General features: G+C 46.6%; 1 protein-coding gene across 14 annotated transcripts in view; it reads right to left on the bottom strand.

Annotated features, from left to right (window-relative positions):
* MBNL3 (muscleblind like splicing regulator 3) overlaps window positions 1-27,922 on the bottom strand; it is an 87,220-nt gene that overhangs the window by 23,894 nt on the left and 35,404 nt on the right. For 8 of the 14 annotated variants that reach the window (XR_012081379.2, XM_020795866.3, XM_072981158.2 and 5 more), the window contains 4 exons: window positions 11,876-12,040; window positions 7,919-8,119; window positions 6,454-6,690; window positions 3,787-3,840 (listed from right to left, as the gene is read on the bottom strand). Coding sequence is in view for 12 of the 14 variants with exons in the window: in XM_072981158.2 (XP_072837259.1) it covers window positions 3,787-3,840; window positions 6,454-6,690; window positions 7,919-8,119; window positions 11,876-12,040 (657 nt within the window). In the remaining 2 variants the exon portion in view is untranslated. The remainder of the gene's footprint in view (window positions 1-3,786; window positions 3,841-6,453; window positions 6,691-7,918; window positions 8,120-11,875; window positions 12,041-27,922) is intronic. The other 6 variants (XR_012081380.2, XM_072981164.2, XM_072981165.2 and 3 more) reach the window with 1 other exon arrangement.

Raw genomic sequence — 27,922 nt, 5'->3', positions numbered from 1 at the left:
TTTTGGAAGAGAAAGAGCGAGGATGGAGGGGAGGAGGGGGGAAAAACAATAATCAAGAATAATGTTCACTTTCTCAGGGGGGCAGGTTCAGATGTCAGTTGCAGGCAGCAATCATTAAGGGAACTAACAAACACAAAAATAGATCACCAGCTAAGGAAAGAAAGAAGGAAACAGCTATTAAATTGAGAAAAAAACTGGCGTAAATAACAAAGATAAACCGAAGGGTTTGTGGTGCTAGTTTTGACTAGTGCTAATTACCAGCCCATCGTCTGTGCATTTATTTATTAGATTTCTATCCTGCCCATCTAGACCAAAGGTCTAGTCTGGGTGGTAGATTTATCACCCATCAGACAAATGATACTATAAGAGCTGCAGGTCTTCCTATATATGTCAATACTTCAGTATGTATGTATTGCACAAGGGTATATTCACACAGCTGCAATCTTCTACCGCCGTGGTTCCAAACCTTGGGTCCCCCAGATATTTTTGAACTGCAACTCCCAGAAACCCAGACCAGCACAGCGGGTGGTGAAGGCTTCTGGGAGTTGTAATCCAAGAACACTTGAGCGACCCAAGGTTTGAAATCCCTGCTCTACCACCTTACCTGAGAGCAAGGCGCACTGCAATCCATGGGAGTTACCGTATTTTTCCATGCATAAGACTATACTTTTGTCTAAAATCTTTAGAATAAAAATTGAGGCTTGTCTTATACACGGAAGTAAGCTGAGGAGAGAGAAAAACAAGTGGAGGGGAAAGCAGGGATCAAAGCAATTCTGCAGTGCTTTGATCCCTTTCCCCCTACACTTGCTAAGCCCCACTTAGATTTCTTAATTTTGGATTAGAAAAGTGGGGGGGGGTCTTATACATGGGGGCGTCTTATACACAGAAAAATATGGTAATTCTACAAGTGCCTTGACTCATCTTTTAGACAGAAGGGGTTTAAATCAACTGTGAGTCCCAATTAAAGTGGACCAGTTGAATCAGTGGGTCTTGGATAAATATGGGCTTATGAAGTGCCGTTGACTCAATGGGTTGTCTCGCACTGGACTTCAGAACGGGCTGTAAATTGAAGGTGCTCAAGACTTTTTCTCTACCTCCTCATCTCCTTGCAACAACGGGGTTTCATGGCTTGGTGAGGATTTGAACCCAGGTCTCTTGAGTCCCAGGCTAACAACTCTCAGCAGAGCAGGAGACTAGGCCTGGAGTATTAACACAGTGGTCTCCTGTAGTATTCTACTGCAACCTCCATCTTCCCCAACCACAGGCCACGTTGGCTGGGAAGGATGGGAACTGTAGTCTGACACAACCAGAGAACACCGGGACCCTGTGCCTTCTGCACTTCAGTGAATTAAGAAAACCCAATGGAAAACAGGATCACTTAACTTTCATTTGTCATGCACGCATCTGTGTTTCTGGGTATCTTAGTGAAATGTGTGATATGATTAATTGCGCCCAAGGGGAATGCCTGGGTTCCCCCCCCTCTTCCTTCCTCTCTCGCTGGCTGGCTGACTGTCTCTTTCCTATCAACTCCTTCTCTTTTACATCCATCATCTCTCACTTCTCTAAATCAACCCAAAGCTTTCAACCTCATGTGTGGGAACATCCCCCCACCCTCCAGGTTACTTCTCTCCCAGCAGACATGCTTCAATGCCAGAGCCACCTCTTGAGGACTCTTCGTTTCTTGCAATCTATCTCTAGAGACATTCGCTTCTCCTGTCTTGGACTCAAGAGTTTGGTAATGTGACCTGCGGACAACAAAGCCCAGAATTCCCTACTGAGGCATATTGTGTTTGTTATCCCCATATTATCTGACCTTTCCCAAACTCTGTCTTGCTCTGATGTTCTGTTCCAACGAAATGGGCAAACTTTTGAGATGCAAGAGAGAGAGAGAGAGAGAGACAGAGAGAGACAGAGAGAACTGGAGAAAGGAGTTGTTTAGAGTTGACTTTGGGAGGGGTGGTGGTGTAAGACGTGGTTGTCGGTCACCACAAAAAAAGCCAACTGACAGTCACGTGGCCTCTTGGCTCATGCTGCGTTTTATTGGGAGCGAGCTTTCGTGGAACGTGACCCACTTCGTCGGGCCCACAAGCAGACCTGCAGCCTGCAAAAGCTGAGGCCCCAGAAAGCTTGTGAGTTTTGGAGGTTAAAAAAAAAAGAGGTTCTGTAGTCAAAGCTCAAAACTTTTCCAAGCTCTGCCTTCCTTGAAGGCAGAACTGATCCTAACTGTAATGTCTGATCTATTTTCATGTTAACCTTGAAGAAACTCAGGCTGTTTGGGGGGGGGGGGTTTCCCCTATTTTAGGGTGCTCACGTGAAATATCCTGACAAATGGTTTCATGCGTGCAGGAATTTGGCATCACCTCCCCTTGTTTTTCTATCTGTACTTTCCTCACAAGCTACAAAAAGCCTGGCTCTCCTCACCCAAATGAAAATGTGAACATACACAACTAAAAGAAGGCTCCTCTTCTCTAAACACTGACACTGTTAAGGGGACACACGCACAAACACAAAACTAACAACCCACACCAGCGGGGCAGAGGGGGACCGTCCACAAGATGTCACAGACGGAAAGGTGCCGAATTGTCCATGCCAAATGGATGCCATCCAAACAGGTTTGACATCCGTTTTTTAACGCGGCCACCGAAGACTGTGCTTCAGGGAAACCTTCCGGTTTAGTTTATGACTGGTTGAGTCTGCCATCTTCGGCACAGAGGCAGCCCACTGGGATTTGGGGGCGTGAGACGTGGGTTTGTTCTGGGGGTGTCAAATAACAAATCGATTCAGAAACAGGGTGGCAGAGCCCCTTCCCAGAGCAGATCGTGCTCCTCTCCACTGGAGGCCCCTCTCTGCGTAAAAGCAACTTAATGCTAAAAAGGCCGGGAATCAACCCATCTATTTCTATTTCTATTTCCTCAACTTTTGCTTTCTTTCTCTCCTTTCCCTCCCTCCTGTAGAGCTGCAAGCTCATTTTTATAGCTAAGAAGAACTGAGAAAAGCTAGTCTCTACATCCTGCAAGATGATTTGCGCCCTCTGCTTGCGCTGCACCTCCCAGAACCCCCCCCCCCCAAAGCTTGCAGTGCAACCCAGCGCCTATTCAGTATTTTTGCCTTCCTGGTCCCTTGCTTTGTTCCTAAGCTCCTGTTCCAGTGAGGACTGGACTTTGTGTATGTATTGCAGAGCAGGCGAAGTTTATAACAAACACAAGTCCGTAGCAAACCAAAACTGAAACAGATTCGGGGAGTTTGTGGGTTTCCATGCCTCTCGAGCCCCTTGGGGGTGATCCCCATGGCCGTTTACGCCCAAGGTGTGAAAACGGACCTGCCGTACTCCCAAGATTATAAAATAACAAACCAACAACCTAATCTGCAGCTGTCAGTGTTTGCAAACAGCTTAATGTGAAAACACAGAGGTAATTACATTTGCTCCTAAGCTGCATCTGAATTTTTTTGTTAGTTGGTTTGCTCTTTTTTTTTGGAGAGGGGTTGCAGAGATGAAGAAGGCATCTCGTGATCTCTGAAGCACTTCTTCATTTAACTAGAGAAGTGGAGTGCTTTTCACTTGGGGGCGGGAATGGGATGGGGAGAGCATGGACTGTGCCACGGAAATGAAAAGGCTCACACTTCTCGCCTGATGCACAGTCTCCGGAGGTCATGCACAAAGTATGACAGATAAAGGAGACAGAAAATGAGAGAGAGGGAGAGGAAGAGGGAGAGAAAGGAGGGTCCCCCCCCATGCAATTTACAGATGGTTACATGCAAAAGCGAGAAGGCAAGAGGTCAAAGTACCAGGTCAAAGGTTGCCTCGAGGGGTCGCTTCGGCGATCGGACAGCTGGCTGAGTCTTAATTAGCAGGCAGCGAGCGCGCGTGTGATGGTAATGAGCCAAGGAAGTTTTGGGGAGGGGGGGTTGTTTTCAAGCACGACAACAGAGAAACAGCAAGCAGAAGAGCGTGCCATAAAGGGAGAGTGACATTGTGGAGTAGGCAAAGAGAAACAACAACAAAAAATTAAAAATGAATGCATTATACAATATATTGAAGAAACAGACAAACACATGCACAAATGCAATGGGCTGGTGAACACTCTACACAAACACGCAAAGGTCGGCTCCGTCGCCTGGCTTGATGGCCAAAGGCTACCGGCTGCCCTGCGGAGGCTAAGCACGGCCCAGCCACCGTTTCCAAAGGGATTTCGGTCCCCTGCTCACTGTTGGCCGCCAGTTGGGCTGGCAAAGGCTTCCTGCAAAGCCGGTGGTTTTATTGGTTTTTAGGATACCGTGTTTCTAGTCCTCATGGATGTGGAGAAAAAAAAAATAAGGGCTCTCCTCCCACCATGAACTTTAAAAACTGTCCCTGCTTGTGTGTCTATAAACGTATGTGTTTTACAAACAAGTAGTGTGCGTCCGTGTCCAGAATTGGGCATTAACCACGAAACCTTTTTGTCAGCACCTCGCTCCATGCACTAAAGGACTGAACCCAACTAGGGTAGTCTTTCAGTATATTTCCATTCTGCCCTCTCTTTTTTAAATTTTTATTTTTTTGATGGGGGGATCATAGGCTTTGTTGACGGGGCTCCTTCTACAGACCTCAGGTCTCCCATCCAGGCCTCAAGGGGATGCAGGCCTGCTTAGCTTCAGCAAGCGTCTTGCCTCAAGTGCTTGCGAGCGAGAGATGGGCAACCCTATCTTGCTTAGCTTGCAGGGAAGCCCAGACTTGTTCTACCGGGATGAGATCAGTAGATCTGCATCCTAAAGGAAGACCAGAGATTTTTTTTATCTTTTCTTTCAAGCATGTTCCAAACCCAGGCTTGTAAGTAACCCTTCTCCCCCTCGTCACCTGGGGTGAATCATAATTGCATTTAGGAAACCTTCTGTAAATTGTACAAGCAGAGACAGACAGACAGACAGAAACATGGCCAAAGGATCCCCCTGAGGTTTAAGATCAGCTGGGAAGGCTCTCCTTATAATACTCCAGAGCAATGTGACCCATAAAGCTACCTTATTTATGGATTCCCCCACTCCTCTCCTTTAGGCACCAGCTCAATACAGATCCATCTGTACAAGTTTTGGAAGATTAATCAAGCATTTGACCTGTTTTTCACTACTGTTTATTCGCACAGTTTTGATTACATATTAAGAAATGTTCCCAACACTCTTTTTAGATTTTTTTATTGGCCATCTGCAATTTTAAGTTTGCTTTCATATGAACTGTTAGGTGCCCTTATGAGAGAGGGTGATGTAAAAATTAAATTACTAATACAATTAATTTTAATATCTGTTTGATGTATATCCTGTGCTTTCTTATTAGGATTCAACCATGACTGAACATCTAAAGAAAAATACACAGTTGACATTAACACTGATAGACCGTTGTTTTTGAAAAAATGACATGCTAATCAATCGAATGACAAATTTCTAAAAACCAGAGATTTTTAAACGCAAGGAAAACAACTCAAAAAAAAGAAGCAGCCGAATAGGGATTAGATACCTGCTTGTCCCCAAATGTTTGCACCAACAGGTAAGTTTTTAACAGCTCCCAAAATAGTGAAATTCAAAGAACATTTTTCTCAGAGGGAAGAGATTCTCATGCCATTAGATTTAGGTTTCCTGTGACCGTGGGGAAATTCAAATCAATGCAGCGTTTTCATGCGCACAATTTATGCCCCACCAGATCTAACAAATGGCCAAGATCACGTTCTTGAAGCAGCCCGCTTCTGGTCCAAAACAGTCTAATTACCTTAACATTTTAATCTGTTTCAAATTTTACCTACCGTATTGTTCCGTGTATAAGACATCCCCATGTATAAGACGCCCCCCCTTTTCTAAGCCAAAATTAAGAAATCTAAGTGGGGCTTAGCAAGTGTAGGGGGAAAGGGATCAAAGCACTGCAAGATTGCTTTGATCCCTGCTTTCCCCTCCACTTGTTTTTGTTCTTTCCTCAGCTTCCTTCTGTTTATAAGACGACCCTCAATTTTTAGTCTAAAAGTTTTAGACAAAAGTATAGTCTTATACACAGAAAAATACGGTATATTTCACAACCACCCATTCATTTCAAATTGTGGAATCCTCCAATACGAACAAAGGAAGACAGAGACAATACCTATTATAATCCTAATAAGAACTGGAGAGCTCAGTGGTTTAGGCATCTGGCTGTGAAGCCAGAGGTTGGGAGTTCGATTCCCCCATTGTACTAGACGATGACCCACAGGGTCCCTTCCAGCTCTGCAGTTCTAAGGTAACAGAAACAAATCCAAGGCTTCAGAGATGGTTATGGAAGCCAAAGAGTAAGAAACCATAGACCCTTGTGGGACTTAATTCTGAGAAAGCATGGCTAAGACTGGGCTAAGATGGATCACTTAAAGGCCCTTCCAGAAGACTTCATCTCTCTCTCTCTCTCTCTTTGGGGCATAAACTCATAAGATTCAGCAAAGTCTCGGCCGGAGACTATTCCCTTACCATGGCAGCTGCCGCAGTCTGATTCACCTGGTGTTGAGCTGCTTTGATTTTGGCTTGCAAGTGAGCAGGGGGGTGAAAGTACTTGCATTTCTCCCGGGAGCATCGCCCTTTGATGTAATCCATGCAAACCGTGACCGTGTTCTCGTTGGTGTCGATCATGGCCACGTCGATCGGGTGAGCGTAACGGCAGTCGTTCTCACCGCGCGTGCAGTTTCCACGCTGAAACTCTCGGCAAACCTTTAAAAGAAGCCGGATTATTCAAACAAGGAAACAGTGATAATGATAAACCCATCTATTCCGGCATGCCGGATCCCCACATTTCCCCCTTTCAAGTAAACAGAAATAAACTTGGATCTCATCCTGTCTCCTTCCTAGGTTCTAGCCGGGCATCTGTGGTTCTCCAGATGTTTCTAAACTACAGTTCCCATGATCCCTCCCTACTAGCTAGGTTCCACAACGCAGGGAGAACCACATCCTGATTCAAAGGTAGCCGGTGAAATTTCTTTCCGTTCACTGGACTACAGTTCCTGTCACAAGGAATTATAGAATCGTTAAGTTCGAAGGGGCCTCTAAGGCCATCAAGCCCAACCTCCTGCTCAAGAAAGGAATCCAAACCTAAGCAGATCTGACAGAAGGTTGTCCAATTCTCTCTTGTAGACCTCCAGTTTTGGAGCGCTCACCACCTCCCAATGTAATTGGAAGAACCCAGCACCAAAACCTCACAAAGAGAAGTCGGTTTAGGGTGATCGATGTAAATGAGATGGACTCTTTTTGGAGTTCAGCTGGAAATTCAAGGGATTCCTCACGGAGAAGGCTATGTTCTTGTTCACTATTTACTTTAAAAAGCTCAACTCACCCCAGAGGATGGAAGCTGTGAAACAAATTTAAACATGCACTTGTTTCATACACTTAATTTTGAAAAGGGGGTATAACAATCAGATCAACAGGACTAAAAGAGACCTCAAGAATGTCCTTCCCTTTCGACTACGGGTTGAACGGTCTACAAACTTTATACTGAAATGAACAGCAAAGATTTTAAGGCAAAGCTGGGCACAACGGTGACCCTCTAGGTGATATGTTGGACTACAACTCCCACGATGAGCTGCAGTGCACCAAGCCAATGGTGGGAGAAAAGCTAACTGGAGTATTTCGTACACCATAACTTGTGTAGCTCTGTTTTTGGAACAGTGGCTTGATTCTGCATTCTGGTAAAAACACAGAGGGAGCAACCAGTGGCCCTCCAGAGGTGGTTTCACATCAACTCCCATCATCCTCATACAAAGGTATATCTAGAGCGGATAGGAGTCAAGCTCCACCAACATCCGGCAAGACACAGGGTCCCCACTAAAAGACATGGTGGAAAAACCAACCCAGACTCACATCCTCAGTCAAAGTTTACCCCACCATCTGCCTCCTCCCCTTGAGTAAGACAACACTCAGGTAACCCTGCAGCCAGCTCAAATACCTCTAGTTTATCTGTCCTCATCAGTTTCTGCCCAGCAGAACCTCCTGGTACTGAAACAGCTGGGTTCGCGGAGACCAGAACCGGCGTATTTGGTAACAGCTCTGCAGGGACTAAGCCCATTCCGGGAGACATGTGACTCAGGTATGGGCTAAACGCCATGGTGGGGTTATTTGCAAGCGAAGGGGTCACCGGAAACGTCGTCTGTGGGGGGGGAAAGAAAGCAGAAGAACCGGGAGTTAGAATGCTAGAATCACAGAGTGGGAAGGGGCCTCTAAGGCCATCAAGTCCAACCCACGCTCAAGGCAGGAATCCAAATCAAAGCAGATCCGACAGCTGACGGTCCAATTTTCTCTTGAGTGGCTCCATCATTGGAGTGCTCACCACCTCCTCCTGAGGTCATGGGTTCCATGTATCAGTTGAGAGGTTTTTCCTGATATTCAGCCGAAATCTGGCCTCCTATAGCTTGAGCCCGTTATTACATTTCCTGCCCTCTGAGACGATCGAGAACAGATCCCGTCTCTCCTCTGGATGACTACCCTTCAAGTATTTGAAAAGCGCCGTCCTATCTCCCTTTCATGTTTAGAAGCAACCTCGATCTCGCCAGCTCAGAGGAGAACGTCCATTCTCCAGTTTTAGAAATTAGTTTTCTGCCGTTTTTGCTCACCGTCCTCTCCCTCCTCCTGTATTGATCCAGGGACACAGCAGTGCATTTCAAGCTGGTGGCATCTTGATCGGTAGGGAGAAAGAACAGCCTGGGATCGTTAAGGACTTAATGAAACAATTATGGAGGCACTTTGGGCAATTAGCGCAGGAACCCCTCACACACACTCTACCCATTCATGGTTTGTCAATGGAAACGGATATACCCAAACTTGGGCATGAGATGCATTGGGAAACACAGGCTTTCACAGGGAAGGCCAAGGGGGGGGGGTTGCTTTTCATTTTTACTGTTACAATCCACGTATTAATCAATACATCACTTCAATGTTTATCAGCTGTTGTTGTTCTTGTCTGCCATCAAGTCCATTCCGATTTATGACATTCCTAGCAGGGTTATTAAGGTACGTGCAACATTTGAGAAGTGGTGTTAAAATTTCCATTCCCCCAATGAGTTTCCATGGCGGATTGGGGATTTGAACCCAGTTCTCCAGAGTCCTAGTCTGTCACTTTGTCCACTACACCACATCAGCTCATCACATAAATGCAAAAAGTATATTAAAATGGCCAAGATGAGTAAACCAAATAGGGTCAGAAAGATGATGTGGAATTCCCAGGAAGGAACTGCCATCACGATGGGCTTTTGGACGGCTGCAGAGCGCATGGGGGGGTTGTCTTTGGAAACGGACTCTGATAAAGAAGATGCATCCAGGAAAAAAAATGTGTGGTTTAACCGTTCCTTGTTTGCCCCAGGCTCTTCCAAGCGCAGCGCCACCCACAACGCCATGTGAAGTTCCTCCCGCCTCCCTGAGCTTTGCAGAGACAGATCTACCCAAAACAGGCGCATGAACATGTGTTTGCGCACCAAACCCAAGTTGACGATCCAGCTTTTCTTGGCAAGGAACCCGGAGATGCTTTGGCATAAATTACTACTTTTCTTCTTCTTTTTGGGGGCGGAAAAAACAAAACAAAACAGGACACATAACTCAAATGGGTTTAGCTTGTTCTACGCCTTTGTGGAAGTAAGGTGTAAGGGACACACTTTCCTACACCAGTTCTGGGATTCATAAAGTAACAATAATTAAAAGCGTGTCCAGGTCATTTCCCCACCCAGAGAGCCCGAATCATAACAAAAATCTGCCCTTGTCGAACAGTTGGCTTCCAGCAACAGCCAAAACTCTTGTCGACACCTTTTGGGAGGCCAACAAGCAAGGCACAGATTTGCCCCTAATGTTGAGTCTTTGAAATGTTCCAGACTTCAGTTCCCAGAAGCCTCTACCTAATAGGGTCAATGTAAGGGAGAATGAGACTTGTAGTCTCAAACATCTGGAGACCAAAAGGTTTTCCCACCTTGGCACTTGAGGTATAACCTGGGATGGGGGTAAGCCTCCAGGTGTTCTGGACTCTGAACCCCATCAGCCCTAGCCAACACAGATAGTGGCCCAGAATGCTGAGAACTGTAGTCTACAAACATCTGGAGGACCATGGGGTGTCCACCTCCCGGACTGTGGCCATCTCCTGCTACTGCTCTCCTCATCTGTACTTCAGTGGCATATTGGCTCCCATCCAGAACTTGGGAAAGTTACTTTTCCAACCTTCGTCTATATGTGACTCCCTGGAGTCTGCATCATTTAGGGTTTTATTTGAAGCAGGTACTTATTTTATTGGCTTTGTTGGGAGGTTCGGGCCATTGCTTATTTTATCTTTGTAAACCGCTTAGTGCCCCACACTAAGTCAGCGGTATATAAATCTATGAAATGAACAAACAAATGAGATAAGGGATAGGTACATTATTTCTCAATTTCCCAGAACAGTAGCAGACACAGTGTTTATGTGTGTCTCTGTGTGTTAAGAGTTGCTGTCTGATCACTCGTGCCCCCCCCCCAAAAAAATGCTTTCTAAAAACTGAGATGTCACAACCATGAAGATCTTGGAGGTACCAACGCATTCCATTGTGCTGCGGGCAACAGACTAGCATAGAGATCCCTCCTGATGCCCTGAACACAACGAACGTGGGCCACAACAACAGCAACAACAACACCCCCTGCCTTGTGGTGAAATCAGCTCCCCAAAGCTGCTGTTTCTGCTCTGCCACAGAAATGCTCAGGCATGCTTGCAAGCGTAATTCAAATGGGCCATGCTTCCAAAACCAGCCGCAACTGGCATGGGGCCTGATGACGGAGCCTTGATGCTTCTTGGATGTCAATCAAGCGGTTGCAGCCAAGAGCTGCCAGCAGCACCCGTCATGGCATGTCTGGCTCTCGAGGAGCCTCCATGAGCTGGGAAGGTATTCTCAGGGGGAGGGGGGAGAGGCTTCCCTGCCTTTCCTGCTGATGATTAGACCCTTCGGATTGCTTTTATCATCCCGGGGATCAGCCTCTCCCTGTTTCTTAAGAACCTGGCTTCAGGGCTGGAAAAGTGTGGTTTTCCAAATGTTTCTGGGGAGGGAGGGGGGCACTGTGATGTGGTTGCAACCTAAGGCTGAGTTTTGCTTCTCTTGGTTAGGCGGAACAGAGGAAGGAGTGGCAGGAAGATTTTTTTTGCCTCCTTTAAGGGATTAACACACTGCAGCTCCTGTCATTACTACTAAGTTGAAAAAAAATAAATAAAAGCCCATGACACCCTGATTGTAATTTGGGATGAAAGCACACTTCAGTCTAGAATTTTGCTCCCTGTGTCCAAGACTTCCAGACATTCAGCAAGGTAACATAGGTTAAAGAATTCCAAAACACTGCACATTATACACTAATAAAAAGGAATTAAAATGCTTCATCAGCAGCCACCCACTTCTGTCCTCCCTAAGGACGCTCTTACAAACCAGCATTAATGTGGGCTTAAAATATTGATAGGTGAAAGAGGAAAATCAATCTGTAGCATTATGGGTCTGATTAAGGCCCTAAGCTTACTAAGCCCCACTAACGCTTGCTCTACCTTGAACACAGTCTACGAAATAAAAATGGAAAAAGGACCATGAGTTCTTTGCCTGTTTTCTACCAAGCTTCGCAAGCCAACATCTAACCCTGATTCCAATCCCAGTTTAATGCTAGCCATGATTAGGCTGAATGTTGCAAACACAACATTCTGCTGTCTATAAGACTGTAATCTTTGATGCGGATGTAATATTTTACTTGTAACACTGCAGCTGACCACTGTTAGTAGTAAAGCTGGAAGAAACATCTCCGCCAGCAGTCCTGAAGCCCACTGAGGTGCCCTCGGTCTCTTACCCACAGTTACACGGACGCTGGACCAAAGTGTCAGACTCAAGAAGTCTGACACTTCAGAATTGTCGCTGTGACTTACAATGGGCTGCAACTGTGCTCCTGGTAGCATGAACTGCATCTGCTGGGCAAACATGGCGGCAGCCGTCTTTTGCTGAATCAGGTTGTTGCGCCCGTTGATTTCGAGTTGCGTCTTTAAGTGCGGCGGGGGGTGTAGGTATTTGCAGTTTTCCCGAGTGCATCGGCCCTAGAGAGGAGGGAAAAGAAGGTCTGAAATGTTTTGTTGAGCATAGGAGGGGAAAAAAATTCAGACACGTATGGGTTTCGGGTTTTTGGACTACAACCCCCAGCATGCCCCAGACAATCACAAATCCACATTGTTCTGGATAAAATAAAACTATTCATAAACTATGGGTGGTGGTGGGCTGAGTCCTCGCAAAAAAAAATGTGTTTATTTGTCCAAGAGAACATTTATGGAAGTCTGGAATTATGTTGGCCCATCGTTCCCAGCTCGGGGAGGGCGTGAGTAGAGGTGCCAGGCCTGCGTGCCTTTTGACCAAATTTAGAATAAACCCACTAGGATGTTTTTGCATTTTACAGGCATGAGGAAGGTGGCGGGAAAAATCACAAGCTAGGCTCCCTAGATCATTCTGTTCCAGAGCTGAAATTTCACCGGGAAATGCACGGTTCCAACTGGCACGTTTGCCAAGCATTAAATCAGCTGGTGAGCCGTGTTTGTCTGGAGAGAGGAGGAGGAGGAGCAGAGGGAAATGAGGGTGATCTGGGCCTTTGCCCCCGGTCAGATCAACGCTCCTAAGAAGGAAAAAAAATGCATCATCTGGTTCAAAGCCACCACTTCACTGGAAGGCACCAATCCATGCAGACTGGAGTCTGAGGAAAAAACTCTTGTTCCTTTCCTTCATCTCATTTTCTCTCCGTGACAGCGCTTGTGTTGTTCGCTCCAAACTAACGAAGATTAAGCTTCAGGGCCTCTGATCCTGAATGGACCCCAGAAGTCTACGTTTTTAAAGCCACTGTGGCGATCTGTTGGGAAACAACCCTGCTAGACAACGGCGGTCTCCCAGATATTGTCGTTGGTGGTGAAGTGGCCCCCCATTAACAGCTCAACCTTCAGGACCCCCAAAAATGTCAGTCCACCACAGCCTAGAACCCATGGTTGAAGGACATGCTTTGCATGCAAAAGGCCTCCAGATCTACCTTCTCCCTTGGTCTTCCTCATCTTCCTGTTCTCCAACCCCAAGATTCAGGCCCTCTTGCTGGGCTACTCCTGTCCATACTTCCCAGTGGGACAGAGATTTGGGACTCTATGTTTCCCCCGGCCCTTTCCTGAACTCCCAACTTTGGCACACCCTTTCTTCCTGGACGGGGAAGGTGACGTAGAGAGAACACAAGGGAATGGCAGTAAGCAAATCAGCTTTGAAACCAGACACTGAAGGAAGCAGTCCGTGGCGAGCCTTCTCATTTTCAGGACATGGTTGTGCTCTTGCTCCACCGCCGAGTGGCCTGGCCAGTCATAGTGGGATACTGGTCCCTTCACCTTCCAGCCACCTTTGGGGGCTGCTGGTCAATGCATAGCTAGTGCCGGAGGCTTGCTAGACAAAAAAGGGCCAGTTCTTTTAAGGCCAGTTCCATTCCGACTATGCAGCGAGACCGACTCGGCCGGAGAGCCACCCAAATAGCAGCCGTCCTTCTGAAAAGAGACTAGATGCTACATTCTGATCATTCTTGTGGTGCCTGTCAATTTAAAACTGGATGGCTGGGAGGCACATTGTATTCCCAATGACCAAATGTGAACAAATTATTCTGACAGCTCTTTTTTTTTCTTGGCAGTTTTCCTCTCTTAAAAATAGCACTACAGACTCGTCTTCTGGAATTTAACACATGCACACACTCTTTAGAAAAAAAACTATGGTGTCTATCATTACTCTACAGTAAAGACAATGGAACTCTATGCATGCTCCATGTACCATATGGGAACCTACAGCATGAGAGGAGCTGAGCCCCATTTCCTACCACATCTTGCTTCAGTGCAAACCATTCAATGATGGTTGTTTATGAGCCTATTCCCAAGCCCTATGTCCTGTGAACGGCCAAGATTTTAGTCTAGGCTGACTTCCCTCAACCCAGCGCTCTCCAAACATGTGGAACTGCAACACCCATATTCCCCCGCAAGCATGATAAACCAGCTGTTTGAGTCAGGATGGAGGGCCAAATGCTCAACTTTGGGTGAACCCCACAGCAATTTTGAAAGCAACTGGTCCAGAACAGTTGATTTCAACTTCTGGATCACTGGACAATTTGGGCTTCCAATTCCCAGAATTCCCTGCAATTGGCCCTGCTTGTTGAGGATTTTGGGAATTGAAGTCCAATAACCTCTGAAAGACCTTGACTGCGAAACCATACTTTTGTGGGTACAAGGGAAAGAACTTTTGTGGGTACAAGCCAAGAATCCTAATAGGAACCGAGCTACTGAATCAACTTGACTTTGGCAAGGCAACACTGATGTAAGTCTAATTGATTCAGTGAGTCTACTCCAGGTTGAGCTACCAACTGAGTTTACATGTAAACATCCTGCAGGGCTTCTTATTGGCATGCCTGATTCAAGTGGCATCTCTAAGATGTCAAGAGCAGCAGAAAAACACCGGTGTTTCCCCCTAACTCTCCAGAACTGCTTCCATGTCCTTCCGTCCTTGATAGCATCTCCCCTCAAGGTCATCTAGGGATGCCCATGTCTTTGACCTCCCTCTGCTTCCCTTGCCCCTATCCCATGAGGTTCTGCATTGAACTTACAAGCCAGGAGCCAACCTGCAGCATAGAGACATTGCAGGAGATGCAGCCCCTGAGAGGAACCCCCAGAAAGCCCCAGAGCCCCAGGGATGAAGAGCTGAAGGGCCACATCTGTGAAGACAAACAGCCCCGGCTGCTACTGCAATATCACAAGTGGCATCCTTCTCGAGGACCCCACGCTCTGCTCTAAATGTGGAGCCTGGGCAGACGGCATTGCAACGGAACCAGCTTGCTGGAGTCGGCGATTTTTCTTGGCAACCAAGGCCTAAGAAAGTTCCAGTCCAAACACAACCCCCCAGTCTGGAACGGCACCACTTTACTGGTGTCACAAGTAACCTTTTCTAGTTCCTTTTTCAAAACGCCGTTTCCCTTTTTTTTCATTTTCAAGAAGGTCAGGATCTATCCCTGCTCCATACCGCTGACGTCTGAAAGACTTGAAACAACCACAAGGAAAGGAACACAAGCGAACACAATGAGTAGACCTCACTTGTCATGACTAATGAACTGCAGAGACAGGGACCTGACTCGCTAGACTTGCTGTCAAGTCAGACTTAAGTCATACCAGGGACCCGACTCGGGTTCATTTTTCAATAACTCAAGAGCCGACTTCGCTAGCTTTTTTTCAAATAGGGACTTGGGACTTGGTTCCAAAGACACAGACCCCAAGACTTGCCAACATCCCTGATGAACTGTTTGTAAACACTACAAATGAGCAAAGGGAACAACTTCCTTCAGAAAAGCAACATTCCAAACTCTACTGAAACCTGAGCTTCTAAGCACCTATTTGGGTCGCTGTAAGTCAGTCTCGACTTGACAGCATGAAGCAACAACATATACAAGTGCACACCATGACTAGCCTTCCCTTAAACAAGAGCCTACCAACACCCCTTGCTACTCTTGCAGGGGTTATCCCCTGGTTAGCTGTGATGGGCTCTCACCATCCAGGAATCCGTCTTTTATATCACAAGCAACCGGATTTCAGCACAATTTGCCCACGGCATCTCACGAACACCACCAACCGTAGACCGATCTGCCTCACCTCCTCAAGAGAGCCAAGCTCATCACCCACATTTAAAATAAAATAAAAAGCTAGAGCTGCGCCCAAACGCTACCTTGTGTCCCTCCAGGAAGTCTTGAGTTCAAATCTGGATCAAACAGACGTTGGGAGTGGCAAGCAAGGGGGCTTGGGTATTTACGTTTGTAGACAGCCGCATTTGGGCAGGCTGCAGGATCCCATTCGAAACGCGGCAAAGACGCGAGCCAAGCTTTATTTGTGTTGTTGCGTGGTTCGGAGAATCAACAGCCTAATGAGCCTAAACAGTTCCTGGATTTAAAAATAACAGGCCATCTGAGCTGACAATTTGGTTTCAATCTGGAAAAGCAATCCGTGCCAAGAAATGCATGCAGCGCTATGCAGTTTTGCACACTTTCCTGAGACAGTGGAACGAGAGGCAGAAAAAAAAGGGTTACTACTCAGCCTGAAAATTCTCCGGGTTTCCTCCCCTATCTTAGCCTGGGCTTATAAGCAGTTCCTCACCTGGGCTGAATTTGGAATCACCTCCAGGCAAGTTGCTGGAGACGTTTTCCACAAGCTGGTTCTTTTCCATAAAGGCCACACAAATGAACCTGGGTATGAAGACGAGCCAAAACTTTCCAGGCCAATAAACAGTCTGGAACAATTTGCGAGGCTGACAGATGGGGCTGAAAAGCTTTTCTCTTCACCTGCACGAAATATTTCATGCAGAGGAGAAATACTTCCTGTCATTCTCTGTAAGAGATGCTGCATTTGCCAATAATAATAATAATAATAATAATAATAATAATAATAATAATAATAATAATAATAATAATAATAATAATAATAACAATAATAACAATAATAACAATAATAACAATAATAACAATAATAATAATAGTGGTGGTGATGATGATGATGATGATGATGATGCCATCAGGCTTGGAATGCTAGAATTCCTAAACCAACCCCTTCTGCTCTCAGAGTAAATCACATCTTAAGTCAAGTGTTAAAATTAACGAATTATGACTTTGCCTCTTAGAAATAATGGCCGAAATTTTGTTGCTTAGCAGACCAAGATGCCCTAGAGCAGGTTTAGTAGATATCAGTGGGGATAAGACGAGTCGATTCCTCCATAAGGTCCACTGAGAACAGTAAGTCACAACTAGAGTAGGCCCACTGGAATTCATGGAACTTCCAGAGGACTCCCTACTAAATCCCCACTGATTCAATGGGCTTACTCTAGTGTGACTCGCAACAAGAAGGAACAAGATTTCCGCCTGAGGTGCTAAGCAGTGTGAAGCACTGAATACGGTCTCGGCTAGAGCTAACCCAAGATGCGTGGCTGCCCGAGGTCAAGCGCCAAGCCCAACCCCGCCTTTACTTTCGGTGCACTGGTGTTGAATAAGGCACATAAAAATTCTGGCCAATCCATCTGGAAATCCCACCAACCTCTCTCTCTCTCTCCATTTCTAGCCGTGGACAAATACAGCTAGTATCATCAAGTAAATAACCAGCAGTCTGTTGCCTTTTTAACGTCTGCTGTCCGACACGGTTGCCCCATCTGGGGAATGGCCGGACCGGCTCTGCTTCCAGCCCTAACGCTGCAAACCCTTATCTCAGCATCAATGCTTCCCTGAAATGGGAGCCTAAATGGGATCTGGCAAAAAAAAACACGTCTCTCAAGAGAAATTCACTGGCAAACTTTCAACTCTCAGATTAATAACTAAAAAGGTCCGTCCCCCCCCCCCCCCCCGTGGCTGCAAAGCAAACATCACACCCAATGGATCTGTAACACTGTGGGAGCCGAGCGCACACTGAACTGCTGTTTTTGTTTTACCGTGACTCAGGCACTCAAGCAAACCCAAACCTCATCAACCAAATTCAGGCTAATAAAGCAACCTCTGAAGTTTCTGAACCCTTCCTGAGCCGTTTTCCCCCATCATAACGAGCAACACACAGCTGCTCCTGGCACCTTCTTCCCCTCTGCCCTCAAAAAAATATCCATTTAATTCAGAGGTTCTAGATGCTGGAGCGCAGCATGAGAAGAATGCTCTAAATTACTTATTCTTGTCCATTTAGGCCATTCTCAGTCCAAAGTGACTGTAGATTTGTGAGATTTCTGGCTTCCAAGGTTAAAGCAAGACATGGAGCCTTCTTCACCTGTCTTGGTCCCTCGAATCTGTGCCAACCCTCTGTGCAACACTACGATCCTTTCCTTTTGAGAAACCACGAACACAGCAAGAAGCAGAGAGGTTAATTCCAAATACCCACCATCCAGGTTGCCTTCTTCCCAGAGAACAAGAATTATGTCCGTCCGTCTGTCTATATGCATTTATTGGTTACATTTATATACCACTCCCATTAGGGTAGAAGCACTATGCTGGGCAGTTTACAAGAAAACACACAATCAGAATAAAATAACATAAAAAGCCATATAATCATCTAAGCACGTAAGCACAGATGGCCCCAGAGCCATGACGGAACTAGAAATAAAAATATAAACAACGATGACCGGATGGAGATGTCTGATCAAATCAACACAGCTAGGGGTCGGAGTGGAAAGCCTCCCTTGAAAAGCCATGGCTTCGGTTGCCTCTTAAATATCAGCAGGGAGGGGGCCAGGCGATGCTCCTCTGATAGATCAAAGCCACCCCAAAGAAGGCTCTGCCCCTTGTAAAGGTTTCATGGGGGTTTCCTTTGGGGTGGCTTCCCTGGAAGGGCCTCGCCTTCGATGATCTGGTAGATGGTGTGGCCAACACTGGAGAAAGACAGTTGGACACCCTGGGCCCAAACCAAGGAGGGCTTTATGCAAACAGGCCAAACTGTCAGTAGCTGCCATCCTAACCTTCAAGAATGGGGCTGGATCCGACCCTCCACCGAGCTTTCCCAATGGGCCACCCCCACTTCCTAGGACCGCCTTGCTCGGTTTCCCAGCCGTTGTGTTTTTATCCCAGCCCCAAAAGCTGAAACGCTCCTGTTAAAAGTTCAACGACTCAATGTTGAGACGTGCGTCAAAGGCATGTAATTCAGTTCGGCTTTCTTCTCCTTCTTAACATCACAGTGTGCACGTGGCAGCCGAGGCGGTCCTTGAAAGGACTAATCTCCGTGTGACTCTTTTTCCCAGCTGCCTCCTCCAGATAATGCGTCTTTAGCAAGCCACCCCTCCGGTAATGGACATGCCGGGCACCAGCCAGGCTGATCTCTCTCCGCTTTCAGCATCTCCCCGCGAGGCGCTCCTGACAATGAAGGCAGACACTTGACATTCTTTGGCAACAGACGGGAGGTCGCCGGAGGGCACGCCGTAGGCAGGGGTGGGTGTGCGCCAGTGTGTGCGTGGGGTGGAGATGCTCGTTCTCCATAAACAAACACCCCCGTCTCAGCCAGGGAAAAGTCGAGAGGGGTGGCAGGAGAGGAAATGAGGAGTTAATGAGAAGCAGGGGGAGATCAGGGGCCCTGCCTCTGCTGCTGGACGGCTGCCCGGCCTCGCAAGCAAAGGGGACGGGGAGGAAAGCGCCTCTGTTGCGATAGGGCGGAGGCGACTTATGAGCAGTTCCCTGGGCCTGCCCGGGGTTCGGCTACTGGCGGAAAAGCTAGCAACGAGTGTGAGGTCTCCCAGGAGAAACCAGGAGTATAATTTGTTCTGAAACCTTGACGGAGCGCTCAAGCGCATTTGCAGACCTGTTACACCCTCTTTGATTTCCCACCATGGATTTGTCCGAACCAGAAAACAAGCTCAGAGTAGCAGCCAGTTTATCTACGCCACAAGACTCACCGAGGGTGGCTTACAATTTTTAAAAAAATCCGTTCCCAAACTCATTCGCTATTTGAAATGCAACCCAAAACCTCTGTGGGGCAGCTGGAAGGTTGCCTAATTTTATTTATTAATTTATTTAAAATGTTTTTAACCCGTCTTTCTCCTTCAAAAGGACCCAAGTGGGCATGCAACATTTAAAAGGCAGTGTCTAAGTTAGTAGCAAACACAGGTATACAATACTAAAAGGATCAATGGATACAATACCAACAAAACATAAGCAATTAAAAAAGACATTCAAACCCCACTCAGGCAGCCATTTCACTGAAGGAAAGCTTTGCCTGAAGAGAAAGGTCTTGGCCGAAGAACAGCAAAGATGGGGCCAACCCCTGTGGCAGGGAGTTCCAGAGTCTAAAGGAGAAGCCACAGAGAAGGCCCTCTCCCGTGTCCCCACCAAACACGCCTGTGAAGGTGGGCAGGTATCCTGTCATAAGCTTGGAAAAGCTTCTTTTCCAGATTTCACACCCCACAATTTCATTCATAGCCCTGCTCTGCCCTGCCTCTCCCTCCAGCAGAAGAGACCAAGGCCATCCTCTCCACTCAACCCACGAAATCTCTCTGTTCCAAAAAGCCTCTCCTCAAAGCTTCCACCCCGCCCCAAATTTGTGTCGTTCCTTAGCTGGCTGTCTTTCAGCGAGCATCGCCAGCCGATTTCACGGAGTGACCTTATTAGTACTGATCAGGTTTCTAATAATATCTGACATTGTAAGATGGGCCATCTGCTGTTGCATTTCACTTTTGTATTTTTTTTTAAAAAACCACACACACACAAACACACACAAATGGGGAAAAATGTGTCATATACGGGGATTTTTTCTGCCAAATCAAAGGGGGGGGGGAGGAAAAGAAACCCGTTTGGTGTCAAATTCCAAGCTGCTTGCAGATACGTAAAAAGAAACAATCGCTCCCAAATCTGAATGAACTCCGAAAATCAGCTGCCTATAAATCCATTGCCAGGATTTTGAGTTGCAGCCGAGAGAGAAAAGGAATTAAGGCTAAAACAGATGTAGATTTACAATCTGTTAAATGTTACAACCTGGCTAGATGCTGACATTTTATCAGCTCCCCCCCCCAAGATTCGAGGAGCCCGAGGATAAAGAAACGTGTGTTTTGTGCCATCAAGGTGGAATAAAATTATAGTGACCCTAATAAGGCTTTTAATGGGACATGGTGGCACTGTGGGTTAAACCGCAGAAGCCTCTGGGCTGGAAGTTCGGAAGACCAGCCATCATAAGATCGAATCCACGTGATGGAAGGAGCTCCCGTCGCTTGTCCCAGCTCCTCGCCAACCTAGCCGTTCGAAAGCATGTAAAAATTCAAGTCGATAAACAGGTACCACCATGGTGGGAAGGTCACAGCGTTCCATGTCTAGTTGTGCTGGCCACGTGACCACAGAAACAATCTTCGGACAAACGCTGGCTCCACAGCTTGGAGACGGGGATGAGCTCCGCGCCCTCGAGTCGGACACGACTGGACAAAATGTCAAGAGGAACCTTTATCTTAATAGGGCTTTCAAAGTAAAGTGAGATGTTTAAGGGCTGGTTTTAGCAGTTCCACTCCCCCAAGTGAGTTTCCATGGCTGAGTGGGGATTTGAACCCCGTTTTCTCGAATCTTAGTCTGCCACTGATTTAAAATTTTAGAAAACTCAGTTACATGGCCCAAAATGGCAAACGCTTCAAAACTCTGCCCCCCCTTGAAAAGAATTTGAATAACCCAAACTGTTCATTGTTCCTCAAGTTGTCACACACAGAGAGAGAAAGAGAGAGAAAGAGACAGAGAGAGAGGGAAGGACTGAGTAAGGCTGGTCTACGGGAAGCTAAGCCCAAGGAGAAACCGTTTGAAGCAGGCGGGGTCTCCTTAACATGGAAGCACTCGGATCGAGAGCATTAGACGCCAAGGGGTGTCCCCCAGCCGAGCGTGGAAGGCTGCTGCTCTAGTCATTGACCTGATCCGTTCTTTCTAAAGCCTGTCATTATCTCTTTTAGCTGGATCTTCACTCAAACACCCGCCAGACGGGTGCCCTGGAGGAAAATTTCACCCAGATCAGTGAAGCAAGAAAACGGCAGCAGCTGTGGGATGATGTACGCCTCTCTGGCTTTAAGGGGGAGGAGGAGGACCCGCAGAAGAGATGAGGGGCCTTAAAAGTAGGGCTGGGGTAGAAGTGAAGACCAGGTAAGTATTTCCGAGGTGAAACGGGATGCTAAGTCTATATGTAGCGCCGTCCGGAGATGTTCTGCTGTCTAAAGTGAAAAGCAAAATGGCCCCTTCCACCGACTTTCGGAAAAGCCAACCAAGGTAGAAGATGCCTCTTCCTTGAAGATCAACGCTGGCCACGATCTCCTTTGGAAGGGCCCAAGGCGGCTTACATCATTCAAAGATAGCATTTAAAGCTAAAACAGAGTAAGTATATAAATACTGAAAAGAAGCAAGCCAATGCCACACTATAAAGATGGCAAACAAAAGCAACACACTCAAAGCAGAAAAGTACAATTAATTAATTCCACTCAGGCCACCTGTTGCTGAGGAAAAGCCAGCCTGAAGAGAACGGTGGTCTTGGCCTGCTTGCGGAAGGACAGCAAAGACGGGGCCAGGCTGGGCCTCCAGTGGGAGGGAGTTCCAAAGTCTGGGAGCAGCCACAGAGAAGGCCATCCAACACAACTGTGAAGGTGGTGGGACTGAGAGAAAGGCTTTTTCTGATGATCTGAACACCTAGGCAGGATCATCAGCTTTTTGCCACTATCCCCACCAGCCCTTCTTCACACCGCACACAACACTTCTAGCAATTTGGAGGTCACGTCAAGCGCCGGACCATTATTTTCATACAAAGCCAAAAATGCAGGGAGAGAGAAAAAAATTGTAAATAAGATACCCAAAAGACTGTTACTTAAAAAAAAAACACCCAGCAATGTTTGCATGCTGTTTAAAAATTAAGGGTGAGCTTCCCCCGAAGCCATGCATCTGTGGCATCCTCTTATGACTGAGAATGTAAGATTGCTCCTGCTGCGGATCTTGACTTTGATGCAACTTACACGAGACATCGGCCTCCCAACCACTTGCAGTTCCAATCTCGCAGCACCTTGCACTGAACAGGTGAGAGATCCCAGCGCTCACCTTGAGGAAATGGCTGGAGGCTCAAAAACCACCCGAAACAAATTTTGCTAACTCTTAAAAACCCAGCTTGGGTTGGTCCAACCCCCTCGGGTCAGGGGGCAGCGAGACCCGCCTTACAAACCAAAACCTCCCCTTTCTCCTCTTCGAAGAGCCCGGCCATGCACGGCGCAGGCCAGTCCTGCTGAAACCTCTCCCGAGTGCAGACACAACATGCCTCCTACGTGCCAAGCATGTGAGGCCATGTGGGTACAGCCGAGAGCTCCTGAAATATTCATGCAGCTTTGAGCTCAGCGCTACGGTGATTTCTTCCTCCTCCTCCCCCCCGCCCCCTTCGTCGGCCCCCAGAAAACATCCCCTCTAGCAGCCGGATACGTGCCTAAAGAATACGGGTTGGTGAAGAACGTAGACCCACAGAATACCCAAGGAAGTCCATAATGTTTAAGGCTGGTCTCTAGTCTAGTGTGGCACTGGGTCAGATGGTTTTATATCAGGATGGGCAACATCCAGCCCCAGGTTGAAGTCTTTCCACCTGGGGATTCCCCAGAAGGCCACACCCCTTCCCAATGACATCATCACTTGGGGGACTTCTTAGCTCTCGTATGTCCCCTCCACCACTCTAGAAGGCTGGACGGTACCTCCTAAGGCTCAGTTAGTGCTGAAAGAGGTAGACATGTGCTCACACTGGCATTTTGAGGACCACCCTCTCTCCCTTGGGCTCCAGCGACCACAGAAACGGCCCCTGAGAACTTCTTAAGAAATCAGACTATCAGCAGGAATGGCCCGTGCCGTGCATGGCAGGGCTCTCAGAAGAGGAGAAGGGGGAGGTTTTGGTTTGTAAGGCGGGTCTCGAGGTTCATCCTTGCTCGCTTGGTAGTGACCTTCTCAGATCAGCACAAGGGGTGACATCGTCTGGCTGACTGGGGAGGGGTGTGTGTGGCAACTACGATCCGAAATATCGGAGCGGACAGCAATAACGGCAGTCTTGTGCCCATCCCTTTTTTCCCCTGAAAAATGAAAACCTCCTGGAAAATAATAAGAGAAATAATCCCTCTAATCTAACCACCTAAAACCCTTAAATCTGCGAAGCCCATGAGCTTTGAGGTGCACCTGTCCTTCCTGTATGTCCCCGTCGACAGTGGCTACAGCCTCCCTTCATGACAGAAGAAAATACTAGCTTCATCACTTTGTTTCAGGTGAAATGTTGCTTCCAAACAGTCTTCAAAGATGTGACACAGATTGCTGGAAGCAAAATATTTACAACAATGCTTATTGTAAACCTGCAATCCCCCCCCCCCTTGTTCCATTGATATATTTCAGTGGATCTCTTTCTTTAAATGATAGGTTTTGGTCACATCCCGCAGATACTGCTAGGGAGGCAGGGTGGAGGGCCACAGTGGGATATTTTAAATCAGAAGGTGCTTGTATATCATATGATCATTTTCATTAAAAAAAAAAGCCAACTGCAATGATCAGGGAGTTGGAAAATCTAAACCAGAGGACTTGCTCTTTTTTTTACAACAAAATACCACAGATTGCCCCTGTGCAATCATCTCGCTGCTTCTGATTCACTCCGAGCGCTTGCAAGGATTACTGTCACTCCCGTCACCTCTGTTACATGGCCAGGTTGTAACACGATCTGAAAGATGATGGGCAGGTTGCAACTTTATAAGAGGCCATTGTGCTTCCCATTCACCCATTCATTCCTAGGGCAAGGCCATATTTTCTGGATCAACCCCAAAAATGCACCCAATCGCCCACCCTGGAAGGAAGAAGAATTATGCTTTTTTCACCCTCAAACTTTGCTCTCCGTGACCCTGCTTCTCTCCTTAAACTCCTCAAAGGCTAGAAGAAAATACAAGTATACTCAACACTATGTGTCACTGGCTCAACAAGTCATGCGAATTCTCTCTCTCTCTTGAGCTTCTAGATCACCTGACCTAGTAAAATACTACTCGGTTTGCATAATTAAGCAAAACGTACAAGCTAAAATAATAAAAGAAGACATCAATTAATATCACAGACAAACCATTCCTTTCCATCTCTAAGATCAGCATTAAGGAAACCAGCGTGTTCCGAGATATATATATTTATCGGAACATGCCAGTTTCCTTGTGTTGATCTTAGAGATCAACATATATATAGAATGCTTCCGTCCCTAGGCTGGACTCTCACCAAATTACAGGGCGCAAACTGGATCGTGGCGTAACATATTTAGCTGCTGAACAAATGTCATAAAAAGCAATGTAAACATATTAATCTTCTTCTCCAGAATAATTGTGCTGATGCCGGCTGGATGCAGCTGAAAGCATTCAAGGACACCATAGAACAAAGAGAAAGGGAGGAGGGGACCATCAACACACACACGTACACACAGAGAAACTGTGTGTGTTGTAAAATAACAACAGCTTGACTCTGCATAGTTCAAGGATCTGGAAATTAACTGTCGGAGAGCAAAAATACAGAGCTTTCTGGCTCTTGTATTTTTAGAATAAGATCCCGGAGAAGCAAAAACATGCAAACTAAACAATGGTAAGAGCACCTGACAGGAAAAGAAAAATATTGTGGGTCCTCTTGAAAGCTTGTTATTAACTGTTGTCACCATTTCGGATTCGATCCCGCCTTTCCACGAAGAAATAGCCGTCAAGGCAGCTTACAAACATCGTGAAACAAAAATAAATCAGCCATAAAAACCATTTAAAAGCAGCTTTGCCTTTTAGAAAGCCAGCTAAAATCATTCAAGTAGAATATGAAAGAGTGAAATATCACAAATATTAAATGTCCACATTAAAGGACTGTGTTCCCATATGGACTGGCTTGACCACGAAAGAACCGCCTCAGATGCCATGATGTCTGCATCATCTCAGTCAACAGACATCAGTAAAGAGCAAGGATGTTTGGTGAAGGCTTCTGGGAGTTTTAGTTCAAGAGCATCTGGAGCAGTGGTCCCCAACCTTGGGTAACCCAGATGTTCTTGGACTGCAACTCCCAGAAGCCTTCACCACCAACTCTGCTGGCCAGGATTTCTGGGAGTTGAAGTCCAAGAACATCTGGAGATCCATGGTTGGGGACCACTGGCTAAGAGGCACAGCTGGCAAAAGCACTGGAATTAGTTCAACACTCAATGGGTGACCCAATCATTCTCTCTCAACCTGACCTACCTTCCAGAGCTGTTATGAGGACAGAGAAAGAAAGGGTAGACAGAGGTGGAAAACCCTGCTTTTTCTCCGAAGTTTCAACCTGCAGAATAACAGCTGCCAGGGCAAAAGAACCCAACGTTCCCCATCTCTGGTCACCAGAGCAAAGCAGGATGTAAAACTAACTAATCATCGTAACTCTAATAAAATCGTCTGACGGGAAAGAGTTTTCTTTATCTGAAACCTGGAAAAGCGCCACCTCTTAGACCAAACAGGCTATATGGTAGAAGGCAACTTCCTATGTTGCTTTACCTGAAGAACTTCCACCCAGAAGTAGGGTTGGCAGCCATTTACTCAGGTATCCAGGCCTTAAGCCCCCAGGCCAGGCGAGTCACAAGGATAAGGTCATGAAACTCTGCCTCAGGCAAGAAATCCAAGGAAAGGATTATTAAACCCCACAGATGGAAACCATAATCCAAACCCTGGCAAATAGGGTCACCAGAGTCCACCATGACATGCAAAGCATACGACCCAAATCTAAAGAAACACATCTGCACATATCATCTGTCACCAGTTCATCTCTTGTGGCTTCCTTCCTGTGAACTCCCAGGATCTGGAGTGATCCTTAGCGCTATGTGCATAGCACAGGCCACGGCGCTGAAGCGCTTTAGTGCAGAACTGGAAGCGTTTTATCCAACTACAAATCCCAGGATGCTCCAGGGTGGACCTAGGGCAGTTAAAGGGGTATCGACCGGCTAAATTCGGGAAGTGCAGATGCTCGCCGGGTCTCACGATACAGGCAGGAAAAAGCGTTTATCTGCTAAAGGAGCCCAATTTGCTCTGGTTGATGGATTGTTTTAAGAGCTTTTTTTTTTTCAGAGACAATAAGCTAATGAGGTCCAACTGAGTTCTCCCGCGCTCTTGTTCCCAAATTTGAGAAAGTGACTAAATTGCTTTTGATTGCAGCTGAAACACTTGGGGTAGGTCAAGCAGACGGGCAACGAGGAGGAGGAGTTTCATGATTTCAGTGTTATAAAAATACCGTGGGGGGCTTGCGCGGGCGGGAGGAGTGACGCTCGATCAAGGGCTGCCTTTTTAAAAAAGGCTACCGTCGAGCAGTAATTCCCTTGGAGGATTTCTGGGTGGGTGGGTTACAGACTAAGAACCCGGGGAAGAAGTTTGAAGACAGCAAAAAAAAAACATATAGGGATGGACATGATCCCTTTCCAGCCCCTGGATTTGATGAAACAGAACAATTTCCAAAAAAAAAAAAAAAAGACAACATAGAAAATGAAAAATAAGTCCTATGAAGAGCCTTGATATATTTATTCTGGAAAACTAAAGCTCTCGGGACTGCTGTTTTTATGAGTTGAATCTTTAAAACTATTGCTGGTAAACACACACACAGAGAGAGAGAGAGAGAGAGAGAGAGAATGTTTAAAAAGCTAACAGCTAGGATAGACATTTTAGAAATAAACAGAGCAAAACAAGCCTATCTAATCATCCGGGATGTTTGTGCAACAGCCAAACAGAAAGCAACCCCGGGATAGTTATGAACAGTTTTTAAAATATGGCCAAAAGGAATAAACCACAACAGTACATACAGAAGTACGGAACATCCTGGAAAGCTCAAAGATTTAGGTTTCTGGCGAGAGGTTGGGAGTTCGAATTCCCCACAGTGCCTCCTTGACAGGGGCTGGGCTCGGGGATCTGGGGGGGTCCCTTCCAGCTCTGCCGTTCAAAGATGATGAGGATTAAGATTTTTAGAAGACACATCAGAAAGAAACGTTGAGACACTGAATTCAAATGGTGAATGAGAAAACAAAATAAAATAGAAATCAAGGCCTAAATTCTTATCGGAAGAGGTGATTCTAAATAGAGTAGCTTGAGAAATTTAAAATGTGACGTAGGAGTCATTAGTTCAATGGGTCAACTCTGGTTGGCATTAACGAACAGGCTTAGGTCCAAATGTTTTGGGTGAGGGTGGCAGGCAAGACCGCTCGTGGGAAGGCACTCCACAGGTGGAGGTCAACACCCTGAAGGCGCTTTCCGACAGCGTGGTCTTTCACCATCAACAAAAACCCTTCCAAAGATGGGACTCTGATAAGACCAAAGTGACAGAATTACAAAGAGAGTCGCAGCAGCAGCAGGGAATAAAATCCCGGGAAAAATCCCCAACCAGGCAGTGCTAACAACGGATTCCTTTGAAGGCCAGGGTTTGAACTTGTCAACGAATAAGGAATAAG

Source organism: Pogona vitticeps, chromosome 11, assembly GCF_051106095.1.
Source record: "Pogona vitticeps strain Pit_001003342236 chromosome 11, PviZW2.1, whole genome shotgun sequence".
NCBI lineage: Eukaryota > Metazoa > Chordata > Lepidosauria > Squamata > Agamidae > Pogona > Pogona vitticeps.
Note: the sequence above shows the minus strand (reverse complement) of the source record. Positions and strands in the feature narration are given on the sequence as shown.